Source organism: Myxine glutinosa, chromosome 1 (assembly GCF_964187855.1).
Source record: "Myxine glutinosa chromosome 1, kmMyxGlut1.1, whole genome shotgun sequence".
NCBI classification, from domain to species: Eukaryota; Metazoa; Chordata; class Myxini; order Myxiniformes; family Myxinidae; genus Myxine; species Myxine glutinosa.
In genome coordinates this window covers 170,000,429-170,012,610 of record NC_136261.1, presented here as the reverse complement: position 1 = coordinate 170,012,610, position 12,182 = coordinate 170,000,429, and the positions used below count along the sequence as shown (strand labels likewise).

At 41.0% G+C, this 12,182-nt stretch overlaps 1 protein-coding gene across 1 annotated transcript in view; it reads left to right on the top strand.

The window, feature by feature from the left end:
• The first annotated feature begins 8,501 nt into the window (after positions 1 to 8,501).
• The window catches only part of CYP20A1 (cytochrome P450 family 20 subfamily A member 1), a 40,432-nt gene continuing 36,751 nt past the window's right edge, over positions 8,502 to 12,182 (top strand). Inside the window, exon 1 of the mRNA XM_068121994.2 lies at positions 8,502 to 8,678. Within this exon, the coding sequence (XP_067978095.2) occupies positions 8,607 to 8,678 (72 nt within the window). The 5' untranslated portion in view covers positions 8,502 to 8,606. The remainder of the gene's footprint in view (positions 8,679 to 12,182) is intronic.

Here is a 12,182-nt window from a genome sequence, read left to right as displayed (position 1 = left end):
TGGTTTGTATGCAGCCAGTGACACTGACGCAATGCCCCCATTACCAGTCAACTGGTACTCATTTTGCCAACCTCGGATGGATGATAGGCTGAGTCAACCCACCTGATGTTAATTCAGTGGAACGACAGGGGCTTGAACTCAAGATCCTAAGATCTCAAACCAGCCACCTTAACCACACCAGGCTAAGAGAGACTGAGTTTGTGGGATTTCTCAGGATTGAAAGACATGTTCCAAGTGTTTGACCAGATTGTGATTCTGTCAAGTTCTGATGGGAGGGAAGAGGTTGCTGCCTGTTTATCTGAAGGATGAGGGATGTCACAATAGAGAGTGGAGTCAACAACAAAGAGATAAAGAGGATTTCCCATAGAGCCAGATAGATCATTGATGAGGATAAGGGATATGATGGGACCGATAACACTGCCATGGGGTGCGACAGTGATAGGGATATTTTCCTACATTAGTATGTAATAGATTAACCAAAAATTCAATGTCCATAACCTTGTCAGAAGATGAATCACAAATTTTAATTCCCGAGGAGGACAACACTTTCTGTCTACAAGGAAATACACAGCAATAAACTAACCTTTATCAATCCATAGAAGAGCATATTACAATTCACAAATTACATTGCAAGATTCACAGAAGGTCCCAAGTGAAATCCTGGTACAGTAGAGATGCACAAAGAAATGTCATACCAAACACCAGCATGCATAGAATACAGTTAACATACAGTGTAAACATACAGAATCGACCAGCCAAGTAAAACATCCTAAGTACAGCATTACAAACCTAGTGAAAATCCTAAAGTACAACAACCCAACATCTTACAATTCCAGTGCTAATCCTGCTATTTGGACATCAGTTCTGATTTTTATACAATTTCAAGTGGGAGGAGCAAGTGGAGGGGGGAGGAGCGAAGAGAGGGGAGGAGAGCAGTAGGATTGGTTGGGCAAAGTTTGGGTGGGAGGGAGCAAGGATCGGGGGATACAATGTGATTGGTCGAGTGAAATATTGAGATGAGAGTACTCCCCGCTGAGAGCAGATCTGCATTTTCAAATTCTTTAATGAGAAGAATGTGTTGGTCGAGACTCTTCAGCGCCAAGACTCTATCAATCATAACGTTGTGTTAACGTTATTATAACTTTGCAGCAACGTTTTATAACACCATTGCAGGGACATTAACTTTATGGCTTAATATTTAGAAATCAATAAAAACAGGCATACAATAAGAAAGTCCTTATTTAATCAAAAGGTCACTCAGTAGCTATGACAATCACATCCTTTTTCAATCTGCAAACTCATCTTTTCCCTCATAAGTCAAAATCATATATTGGATCAGAGAGCCAGAGAGAGCTAGCCTACAAGGATTTTAATAGGATTTTATACTTTAGACTAACCCCTATGAATCAAATAAAAAAAATTTATAGCTTGTTAGTGTTTCAGTGTTTAACCATCGTTCTTTTGAAAGACTACTGAGAACGCTGACAATTTCATAAAACTATCTATTAGATAAATAGAAAAAGTGCAGTGGGCCCATCCCCCATCGGCCAGTGCAAAGCAAATCATCCACCTTCCCTTGTCCAACGGGAACACTTTTTGCCCAAACTCTGCAAAATAATTACCAAGTATATTCACTAGTTTTATAAACACAAAGGGATTTGTAAAGCAATTCAGTGGATGCTAATTACTCCAGGCAGCTGGTCAGACATTGTGGCATCAGTTGTATTATTTAATTATTTACCAAGAAAACTATCTTTTCTCCAATTTGCTTATATAACTCAATAAGACATACTCGATCTAACATTACATTATTTCCAAAAACCCTATTTGTAATCATATTACCCTCAGTCATAAATTATTTTGTCATGACAATATGTGGTCTACCATTGCCTCCACTAAGAATTTTACTTTTCTCGAGCAACGAATTTGGTCAGTGTCTGAGATAACTTGCCAACTGTAGGAAATCCCAGATTCTGCATGGAAACCACAAAAAACCTGCACACGAGGAAAGCAGGTTGTGGCTCATAGAAATTACTTGATTTGATAAATTTTACACTTCCACAACAGCCTTGACAGGGAGAGAGGAAGAAAGGATTCTGTTGAGAGCCACACGATGGCGATGAGAGTGGAGGAAGTCAGTGACCCAAGAGTGAAGTTGGCTCACAGAGCATTAAAAAACTATATAGATGGAGAAACTGACCAGAAATCACTCATGGAGCATTAAAAAACTATATAGATAGAGAAACGGACTAGAAATCACTCAAAGAGCATAAAAAACTATATAGATGGAGAAACTGACCAGAAATCACTCATGGAGCATTAAAAAACTATATAGATAGAGAAACGGACTAGAAATCACTCATAGAGCATAACAAACTATATAGATAGAGAAACGGACTAGAAATCACTCATATATCATAAAAAACTATATAGATAGAGAAACGGACTAGAAATCACTCATAGAGCATAAAAACGCTATATAGATAGAGAAACGGACTAGAAATCACTCATAGAGCATAAAAAACTATATAGATAGAGAAACGGACTAGAAATCACTCATAGAGCATAAAAAAGCTATATAGATAGAGAAACGGACTAGAAATCACTCATAGAGCATAAAAAAACGATATAGATAGAGAAATGGACTAGAAATCACTCATGGAGCATAAAAAACTATATAGATGGAGAAACAGACTAGAAATCACTCATAGAGCATAAAAACTATATAGATGGAGAAACGGACGAGAAATCACTCAAAGATCATAAAAAACTATATACAGTCACGTGAAAAAGTAAGTACACCCCGTGTAAAGTTTTGACTTTTTCAACATATTTCAACATACAGCTATTTTATCTTCATTTCAACAATATTGATAGATAAAGGTGATATAATATAACAAATATCATGAAACATTTACATTTTGTAGTCGATTGTATATTTTAAATAAACATAAATGCAAATTTCGCATGTGGAAAAAGTAAGTACACCCTTGGCTCTAATAGGTGGTATTGCCCCCTTTGGCAGAAACAACCTCAAGTAGGCGTTTCTTATAACTGTCTACCAGTCTGACATTGACTGGGAGAAATTTTTGCCCACTCCTCCATGCAGAATTCTTTCAGCTGTGCGATGTTTGAGGGGTTTCTTGCATGCACAGCTCGTTTCAAATCCTCCCACAACATCTCGATGGGATTTAGATCCGGGCTTTGACTTGGCCATTCCAGAAACCTCCATTTCTGTCTTTTCAGCCATTCCTTGGTGGATTTACTGGTGTGTTTAGGGTCATTGTCATGTTCCAAGGTCCACCTTCGGTTGAGCTTCAACTTTCCGACAGATGGCCTCACATTATCCTCAAGCACCCTCTGGTACAATGAAGAATTCATAGTGGATTCTTTGATGGTGAGCTGCCCAGGCCCTGATGCAGCAAAGCTGCCCCAAGCCATAATATTTCCACCACCATGCTTTACAGTTGGTATCAGGTTCTTGTGGTCAAATGCTGTCTTTGGTTTTCGCCAAACATGTCTTCTGGTACTGTGGCCAAATAGCTGTACCTTTGACTCATCTGTCCAGAGCACATTGTTCCAGAAGTGCTGGTCATTGCCTAGGTGTCCATTGGCAAACTTTAGTCTTGCCCTGATTTTCTTTCTGAACAGCAAAGGTTTCCTCCTGGCACACCTCCCATGTAGATCAAATTTGTGCAGCCTCTTTCTAATGGTAGACTCGTGCACTTTGACATCAACAGTGGCAAGAGCTACCTGTAGGTCCGTGATGACATTCTGGGGTTCTTTGATACTTCTTTCAGCATCTTGCGGTCTGCTCTCGGGCTGAACTTGCTTGGGTGGCCTGGCCTGAACAAGTTGGCAGTTGTTTGGAATCTTCTCTACTTGTAGACGATCTTCCGGACAGTCAAATGATTGATTTCAAATTGTTTGGAGATCTTTTTAAACCCCTTCCCAGACTCGTAGGCATCTATAACCTTCTTTCTGAAGGCCCCAGAGAGCTATTTTGATCTAGGCATGGTGATGCCGCCCACTTCAACAACAAAGAGCAAACCAAACTAAATGTCTGAGGTTTAAATAAGACAGGTTCCTCCAAGGTCCTCTCTGACGATGTTCTAATCATTTGCACCTGAGCTGGTGCACCTGATTCTAATTTTAGGTATCTGAAGTAGTGATAAATGTAGGGGTGTACTTACTTTTTCCACATGCAAAATTTGCATTTATGTTTATTTAAATTATACAATGGACTACAAAATGTAAATGTTTCATGATATTTGTTATATTATATCACCTTTATCTATCAATATTGTTGAAATGAAAATCAAATAGCTGTATGTTGAAATATGTTGAAAAAGTCAAAACTTTACATGGGGTGTACTTACTTTTTCACGTGACTGTAGATAGAGAAACAAACTAGAAATCACTCATAGAGCATAAAAAACTATATACTGTAGATGGAGAAACAGACTAGAAATCACTCATAGAGCATAAAAAACTATATAGATGGAGAAACGGACTAGAAATCACTCATAGAGCATAAAAAACTATCTAGATGGAGAAACGGACTAGAAATCACTCATAGAGAATAAAAACTATATAGATAGACAAACGGACTCGAAATCCCTCGTAGAGCATAAAAAACTATATAGATGGAGAAACGGACTAGAAATCACTCATAGAGCATAAAAAACTATATAGATAGAGAAACGGACTAGAAATCACTCATCGAGCATAAAAAACTATATAGATAGAGAAACGGACTAGAAATCACTCAAAGAGCATAAAAAACTATATTGATGGAGAAACGGACTAGAAATCACTCATAGAGCATAAAAAACTATATTTGATGGAGAAACGGACTATAAAAAACTATATTGATGGAGAAACGGACTAGAAATCACTCATGGAGCATAAAAAACTATATACGTAGATAGAGAAACGGACTAGAAATCACTCAAAGAGCATAAAAACCATATAGATGGAGAAGCGGACTAGAAATCACTCAAAGAGCATAAAAAACTATATTGATGGAGAAACGGACTAGAAATCACTCATGGAGCATAAAAAACTATATTGATGGAGAAACGGACTAGAAATCACTCAAAGAGCATAAAAAACTATATTGATGGAGAAACGGACTAGAAATCACTCATGGAGCATAAAAAACTATATTGATGGAGAAACGGACTAGAAATGACTCATAGAGCATAAAAAACTATATTGATGGAGAAACGGACTAGAAATGACTCATAGAGCATAAAAAACTATATTGATGGAGAAACGGACTAGAAATGACTCATGGAGCATAAAAACTATATAGATAGAGAAATGGACTAGAAATCACTCACAGAGCATAAAAAACTATATAGATAGAGAAACGGACTAGAAATCACTCATAGAGAATAAAAACTATAGATGGAGAAACGGACTAGAAATCACTCATAGAGCATAAAAAACTATATAGATGGAGAAACGGACTAGAAATGACTCACAGAGCATAAAAACTATATAGATGGAGAAACGGACTAGAAATCACTCATAGAGAATAAAAACTATAGATGGAGAAACGGACTAGAAATCACTCATAGAGCATAAAAAACTATATAGATGGAGAAACGGACTAGAAATGACTCAGAGAATAAAAACTATAGATGGAGAAACGGACTAGAAATCACTCATAGAGCATAAAAAACTATATAGATGGAGAAACGGACTAGAAATGACTCAGAGCATAAAAACTATATAGATGGAGAAACGGACTAGAAATCACTCATAGAGCATAAAAAACTATCTAGATGGAGAAACGGACTAGAAATCACTCATAGAGAATAAAAACTATATAGATAGACAAACGGACTCGAAATCCCTCGTAGAGCATAAAAAACTATATAGATGGAGAAACGGACTAGAAATCACTCATAGAGCATAAAAAACTATATAGATAGAGAAACGGACTAGAAATCACTCATCGAGCATAAAAAACTATATAGATAGAGAAACGGACTAGAAATCACTCAAAGAGCATAAAAAACTATATTGATGGAGAAACGGACTAGAAATCACTCATAGAGCATAAAAAACTATATTTGATGGAGAAACGGACTATAAAAAACTATATTGATGGAGAAACGGACTAGAAATCACTCATGGAGCATAAAAAACTATATACGTAGATAGAGAAACGGACTAGAAATCACTCAAAGAGCATAAAAACCATATAGATGGAGAAGCGGACTAGAAATCACTCAAAGAGCATAAAAAACTATATTGATGGAGAAACGGACTAGAAATCACTCATGGAGCATAAAAAACTATATTGATGGAGAAACGGACTAGAAATCACTCAAAGAGCATAAAAAACTATATTGATGGAGAAACGGACTAGAAATCACTCATGGAGCATAAAAAACTATATTGATGGAGAAACGGACTAGAAATGACTCATAGAGCATAAAAAACTATATTGATGGAGAAACGGACTAGAAATGACTCATAGAGCATAAAAAACTATATTGATGGAGAAACGGACTAGAAATGACTCATGGAGCATAAAAACTATATAGATAGAGAAATGGACTAGAAATCACTCACAGAGCATAAAAAACTATATAGATAGAGAAACGGACTAGAAATCACTCATAGAGAATAAAAACTATAGATGGAGAAACGGACTAGAAATCACTCATAGAGCATAAAAAACTATATAGATGGAGAAACGGACTAGAAATGACTCACAGAGCATAAAAACTATATAGATGGAGAAACGGACTAGAAATCACTCATAGAGAATAAAAACTATAGATGGAGAAACGGACTAGAAATCACTCATAGAGCATAAAAAACTATATAGATGGAGAAACGGACTAGAAATGACTCAGAGAATAAAAACTATAGATGGAGAAACGGACTAGAAATCACTCATAGAGCATAAAAAACTATATAGATGGAGAAACGGACTAGAAATGACTCAGAGCATAAAAACTATATAGATGGAGAAACGGACTAGAAATCACTCAAAGAGCATAAAAAACTTTTGATCGAGAAACGGACTAGAAATCACTCAAAGAGCATAAAAAACTATTTTGATCGAGAAACGGACTAGAAATCACTCATAGAGCAACACTTGGAGAAACAGAATAAACAGACACACAAACCAACATGGAGAAATATCTTCACCAAATAGCAAACAAGTGGAGTATTTGAATGATTACTACATGCAATGCTCGTGCCCTTTGTGGGGTGGTGTGGATCTTTAGCACACGGTCACACCCCAGTATGGTCTACATGCAATGTTGGTGCCCTTTCTAGGGTGGTGTGGATCTTTAGCACATGGTCACACCCCAGTATGGTCTACATCCAATGTTAGTGCCCTTTCTAGGGTGGTGTGGATCTTTAGCACATGGTCACACCCCAGTATGGTCTACATCCAATGTTAGTGCCCTTTGTGGGGTGGTGTGGATCTTTAGCATACGGTCACACCCCAGTGTGGTCTACATACAATATTAGTGCCCTTTGTGGGGTGGTGTGGATCTTTAACACACGGTCACACTGCAGTATGGTCTACATGCAATGTTAGTGCCCTTTGTGGGGTGGTGTGGATCTTTAGCACACGGTCACACCCCAGTGTGGTCTACATACAATATTAGTGCCCTTTGTGGGGTGGTGTGGATCTTTAACACACGGTCACACTACAGTATGGTCTACATGCAATGTTAGTGCCCTTTGTGGGGTGGTGTGGATCTTTAGCACACGGTGACACCCCAGTATGGTCCACATGCAATGTTAGTGCCCTTTGTGGGGTGGTGTGGATCTTTAGCACACGGTCACACCCCAGTGTGGTCTACATACAATATTAGTGCCCTTTGTGGGGTGGTGTGCATCTTTAGCACATGGTCACACCCCAGTGTGGTCTACATGCAATGTTAGTGCCCTTTGTGGGGTGGTGTCGATCTTTAGCACACGGTGACACCCCAGTATGGTCCACATGCAATGTTAGTGCCCTTTGTGGGGTGGTGTGGATCTTTAGCACACGGTCACACCCCAGTGTGGTCTACATCCAATATTAGTGCCCTTTGTGGGGTGGTGTGGATCTTTAGCACATGGTCACACCCCAGTGTGGTCTACATGCAATGTTAGTGCCCTTTGTGGGGTGGTGTCGATCTTTAGCACACGGTGACACCCAAGTATGGTCCACATGCAATGTTCGTGCCCTTTGTGGTTAACTCTTTTTATCTATCACTTACCTCGTCACCCTCTGCTGTTCACGGGTCGTGATCACGAATCCAGGATGTCAACGCTGTTTAATGGTTTGTGGTTTAATGGGATCAATAAAAGTTTTATACAAACTCCAATGGGATAATAGATCTAAAGTTTCCACGATTTTCATGACTTGCACCATGACGTGTTACGGAATTTCGCTTTGAATGGGTCGGTATTTGAAGGGACTAACGGGTAGGCGGAGTTGATCACATCTCTCCAAACGCGAGCTTTGGACACGCCACGCTGGCAAACAATAGAAGAAGAAGAATCTGACCGTGAATGGTGTTTCTTTTCTAGCGGTTTGTTTGTCTTGTCCAACGGGGACGAAGCAGGCGCGTCCATTCACGAAGATGCTCGATTTCGCCATCTTCGCCGTGACTCTGCTCGCAACGCTGCTCTGCGCGGTTTTCTATTTGTATCCGGTGAGCAAGGCCTATGAGTCTACAACTGGGGTCGAACTCGTCTGGTGGATGTATTATTATATATTGTGTGAGAACAACTTGCTGTCTTGCTTTGGAGCTTTCATTTGCATTTTACGTTTAAAATAAAACGATGCGCCATTCTCCACACGAGTGATCCTCAGCTTTACTGAGTTTGGTCACTTTGAAATATTTAACTCGATTTATTTACGGCAATCAAACGTGTTCGTTGACAAAACTAATTACCTGACGCATCGACGTGTCTACGTAAAGACGCATCGACGCAGATAAATAAATAAAACCCAATTAGTTACACAGAAACATTAATAATGTAATCTATATTCCCTCACAAGGAACTTCAACGCAGGAGGAGGCCCACAAAAGCCTGCGCTATTATTACCAACCTATGGTTGTTTTATCCGTGTTCTAACCTCTAAAGTCTAAATGCTGATCGTCAAGGAAGGAAGCAGCATGTGCCATTTTTAATGGAGGCGGAGCAGCAGAACAATGCCTTGTGCATAAATAAAGATGCTCCTGATGCGGATTACTCCGTCAGGGATTACAACAGCTTAACTTAGCACCTGTTTAATGCATTGTTGCATCCATGGGAAAGGTGTATATACCAGCGTAATGGACATCGCTCCGATTGAGTTACATATTTTCGCCACGGTCTTGGATAAGTGAGACTTTGTACCACCTGCTGGCCATGGTAATACCCACATCACTGCCATCTAAGAAAGATACATCAACATGTGCATTCCTCCCTGGCACTTCAACCTTCAGATAATTTTTTAGAGATTATTTTGTCTTTGCAACCTTCATATGTCCACTGTCATCAAGCACTGATGCTGGTTTGGGGGACAGCTCATGTGCCATCATATTATTTGTGTCATCGTTCCGGAGGCTGCACTGAAGAGTCATAGCTGTGGCATATATCAGCTCTGTGTCAAATGTCTTCATGTCGGTGACTTTGATATACTTGCGGGATGGTGTCAAGGGTATCACGCATTTGTGAATTGTCTTATGAAAGCTAGCAGGGCAACCTTTTTCAAATTACTCTATACGTTTGATTCCAAGGTAGACAGACAGCATTGTCACCATTCACAGATGGGTGCATCACCACTTGTCGAGCCACAATAGTCACTAGACCGACCCTCTTGGTGAGGCTCAGTGTGGAGTGGATCAACGCAGACTTCTTATTTCTCTCGCAGAGCTGTTCTATCCTTGGCATCAGGTTTTATTCCAGCTTTCATCTCGTCCTTGTGATGAGTTTGTGAGCGAGGTTTTTTTTTTGTTGTTGTTGTTTTTTTGTGTACAAGCTCGAGGCTCGTGAAAGAGCTAACATTAATCACACAAAAAGACAAACCGACACACAAAACACAAAAAACAAGGGGAGCGGCAAACAAGATGGGGAGAGAGGGGGAAGGACACAAACACAACATTTGAGAGCAGGGACATCGGGAGGACTTGGGGGGAGGTGGGAGAGGAATAAAACATATGAACACTGCAAGGACTCTGGGGTGAATTACCGGGGGTAGAAAAGATCAAGGTTTTCGATGGGGGAAGATAAGAGATGGTGGTGAACAGCTGTTTTAAAGACCTGGAGGGAGGAGTGGGATTGAAGGGAGTGGGGGAGTTTGTTCCAGAGGCGGGAGAAAAGGGGAATGAAAGAGTGAAGGTGAGCAGAGAGCCTAGACTTTGGCAGTTTAACCATAAGAGGGTTGCAGGCAGATCTTGTGCGACCTGAAGGAATATTGGGGGGACAGAGCACAGAGAGAGCTGGGGGAGCAAGTCCGGAGAGGAGTCGGTAGAAGACAGAAAGACCACCAACCTGCCTGCGGTGAGTGAGTGAAAGGCCCTTGGAGTTGACTACATCGCAGGAGATTCCAATGATTCTGAAAGCTTTGGCCTCAACAGCGTGAAGCCGAGCAAGGTGTGAGGCAGGAGCACCAGCCCAGAGGGGGGAACAGTATTCCATTGAGCTGCGGATGAAAGCCTTGTATATGGTGAGGAGCTCAGGTGTGCCAAGGAAGGACTTCGCACGACGGAGGATGCCCAGTCGGCGACTGGCTTTGGAGGCCAGCTTGGAAATGTGGTTTTCCCAAGAAAGATCATGGCAGATAGTGAGACCCAAAAGCTTGAGCGACAGAACTTCTTGGAGAGGATTGTTGAGAAAGTAGATGGGAGGGTTGTCCAGTCGGTCCTTTCGGAGAGACATTGTAAGAGTGTGGAGATTTGTCAGGATTGAAAGACATGTTCCACTTGTTTGACCAGTGTGTGATTTTGTCCAGGTCTGCAGAGAGTGAGGAGGCTGCAGACTGCCGATCTGAGGGATGAGGAATGGAGTGGCAGATAGTGGAGTCATCAGCAAAGAGATAGAGAGGATTTTCCAGAGAGTCGGAGAGGTCATTGATGAAGACCAGAAATAGCACAGGGCCCAGAACACTACCTTGGGGAACTCCAGCCAGAACAGGAAGGGAAGATGAGAGAAATCCATTCAGGGCCACACGTTGCCTACGACCAGAGAGGAAATCCGCAAGCCATGAGTGGAGATTTCCCTGAATACCATAGGAGGTGAGTTTGGTGAGCAGAGCTGGGTGCCAGACCGTATCGAAGGCATGTGATATGTCAAGTGAGACAGTCTGATTTCCTGTTTGGCATTGAGGACCTCCATCCATTGTTGAGACAGCAGAAGCAACATGTCCAGAGTAGAATGACCTGGTCTGACTCCAAATTGATGATCAGAGATCAAGCCATTGGAGAAGAGGAAGGATTTGATATCTGAAGCAATAATGGATTCCATGACTTTGCTGATAATTGGGAGCAGGCTGATTGGTCTGTAGTTGCAAGGATCTGTTTTTGCACCTTTTTTGTGTAAAGCGGTAATGTTTGCTGATTTCCAAGATGCTGGCAGATGACCTTGAGCAAAAGAGAGGGTGAAAAGAACAGAGAGAGGGTGAGATAGAGCGGCAGAGCAGGATTTTAGGACCCAAGGGCTGATACCATCTGGTCCAGTTGCAGAATCAGAGTCGAGGTTTTTTTTTTTTTTTTGTTTTGTATACAAGATCGAGGCTCGTGAAAGAGCGAACATTAATCACACAGAAAGACAAACCGACACATAAAACATATAACATAGGGAGCGGTAGACAAGATGGGGAGAGAGGGGGAAGGACACAAACACAACATTTGAGAGCAGGGACCGAGAGACATGGAGACATCGAGAGATCTGAGAGAGGGCGAGGGCTTTGGGGGGGGGGGCGTGGGAAGGGGGCAGTGGGAGAGGTATAAAACATATGGACACTGCCAGGACTTCCAGGAAAGAAGTTGGAATTTCAAACAAGGTGGATCTGGGGTGAATTAGCGGGGGTAGAAAAGATCAAGGTTTTGGATGGGGGAAGATAAGAGATGGTGGTGAACAGCTGTTTTAAAGACCTGGAGGGAGGAGTGGGATTGAAGGGAGTGAGGGAGTTTGTTCCAGAGGCGGGAGAAAAGAGGAATGAAAGAGTG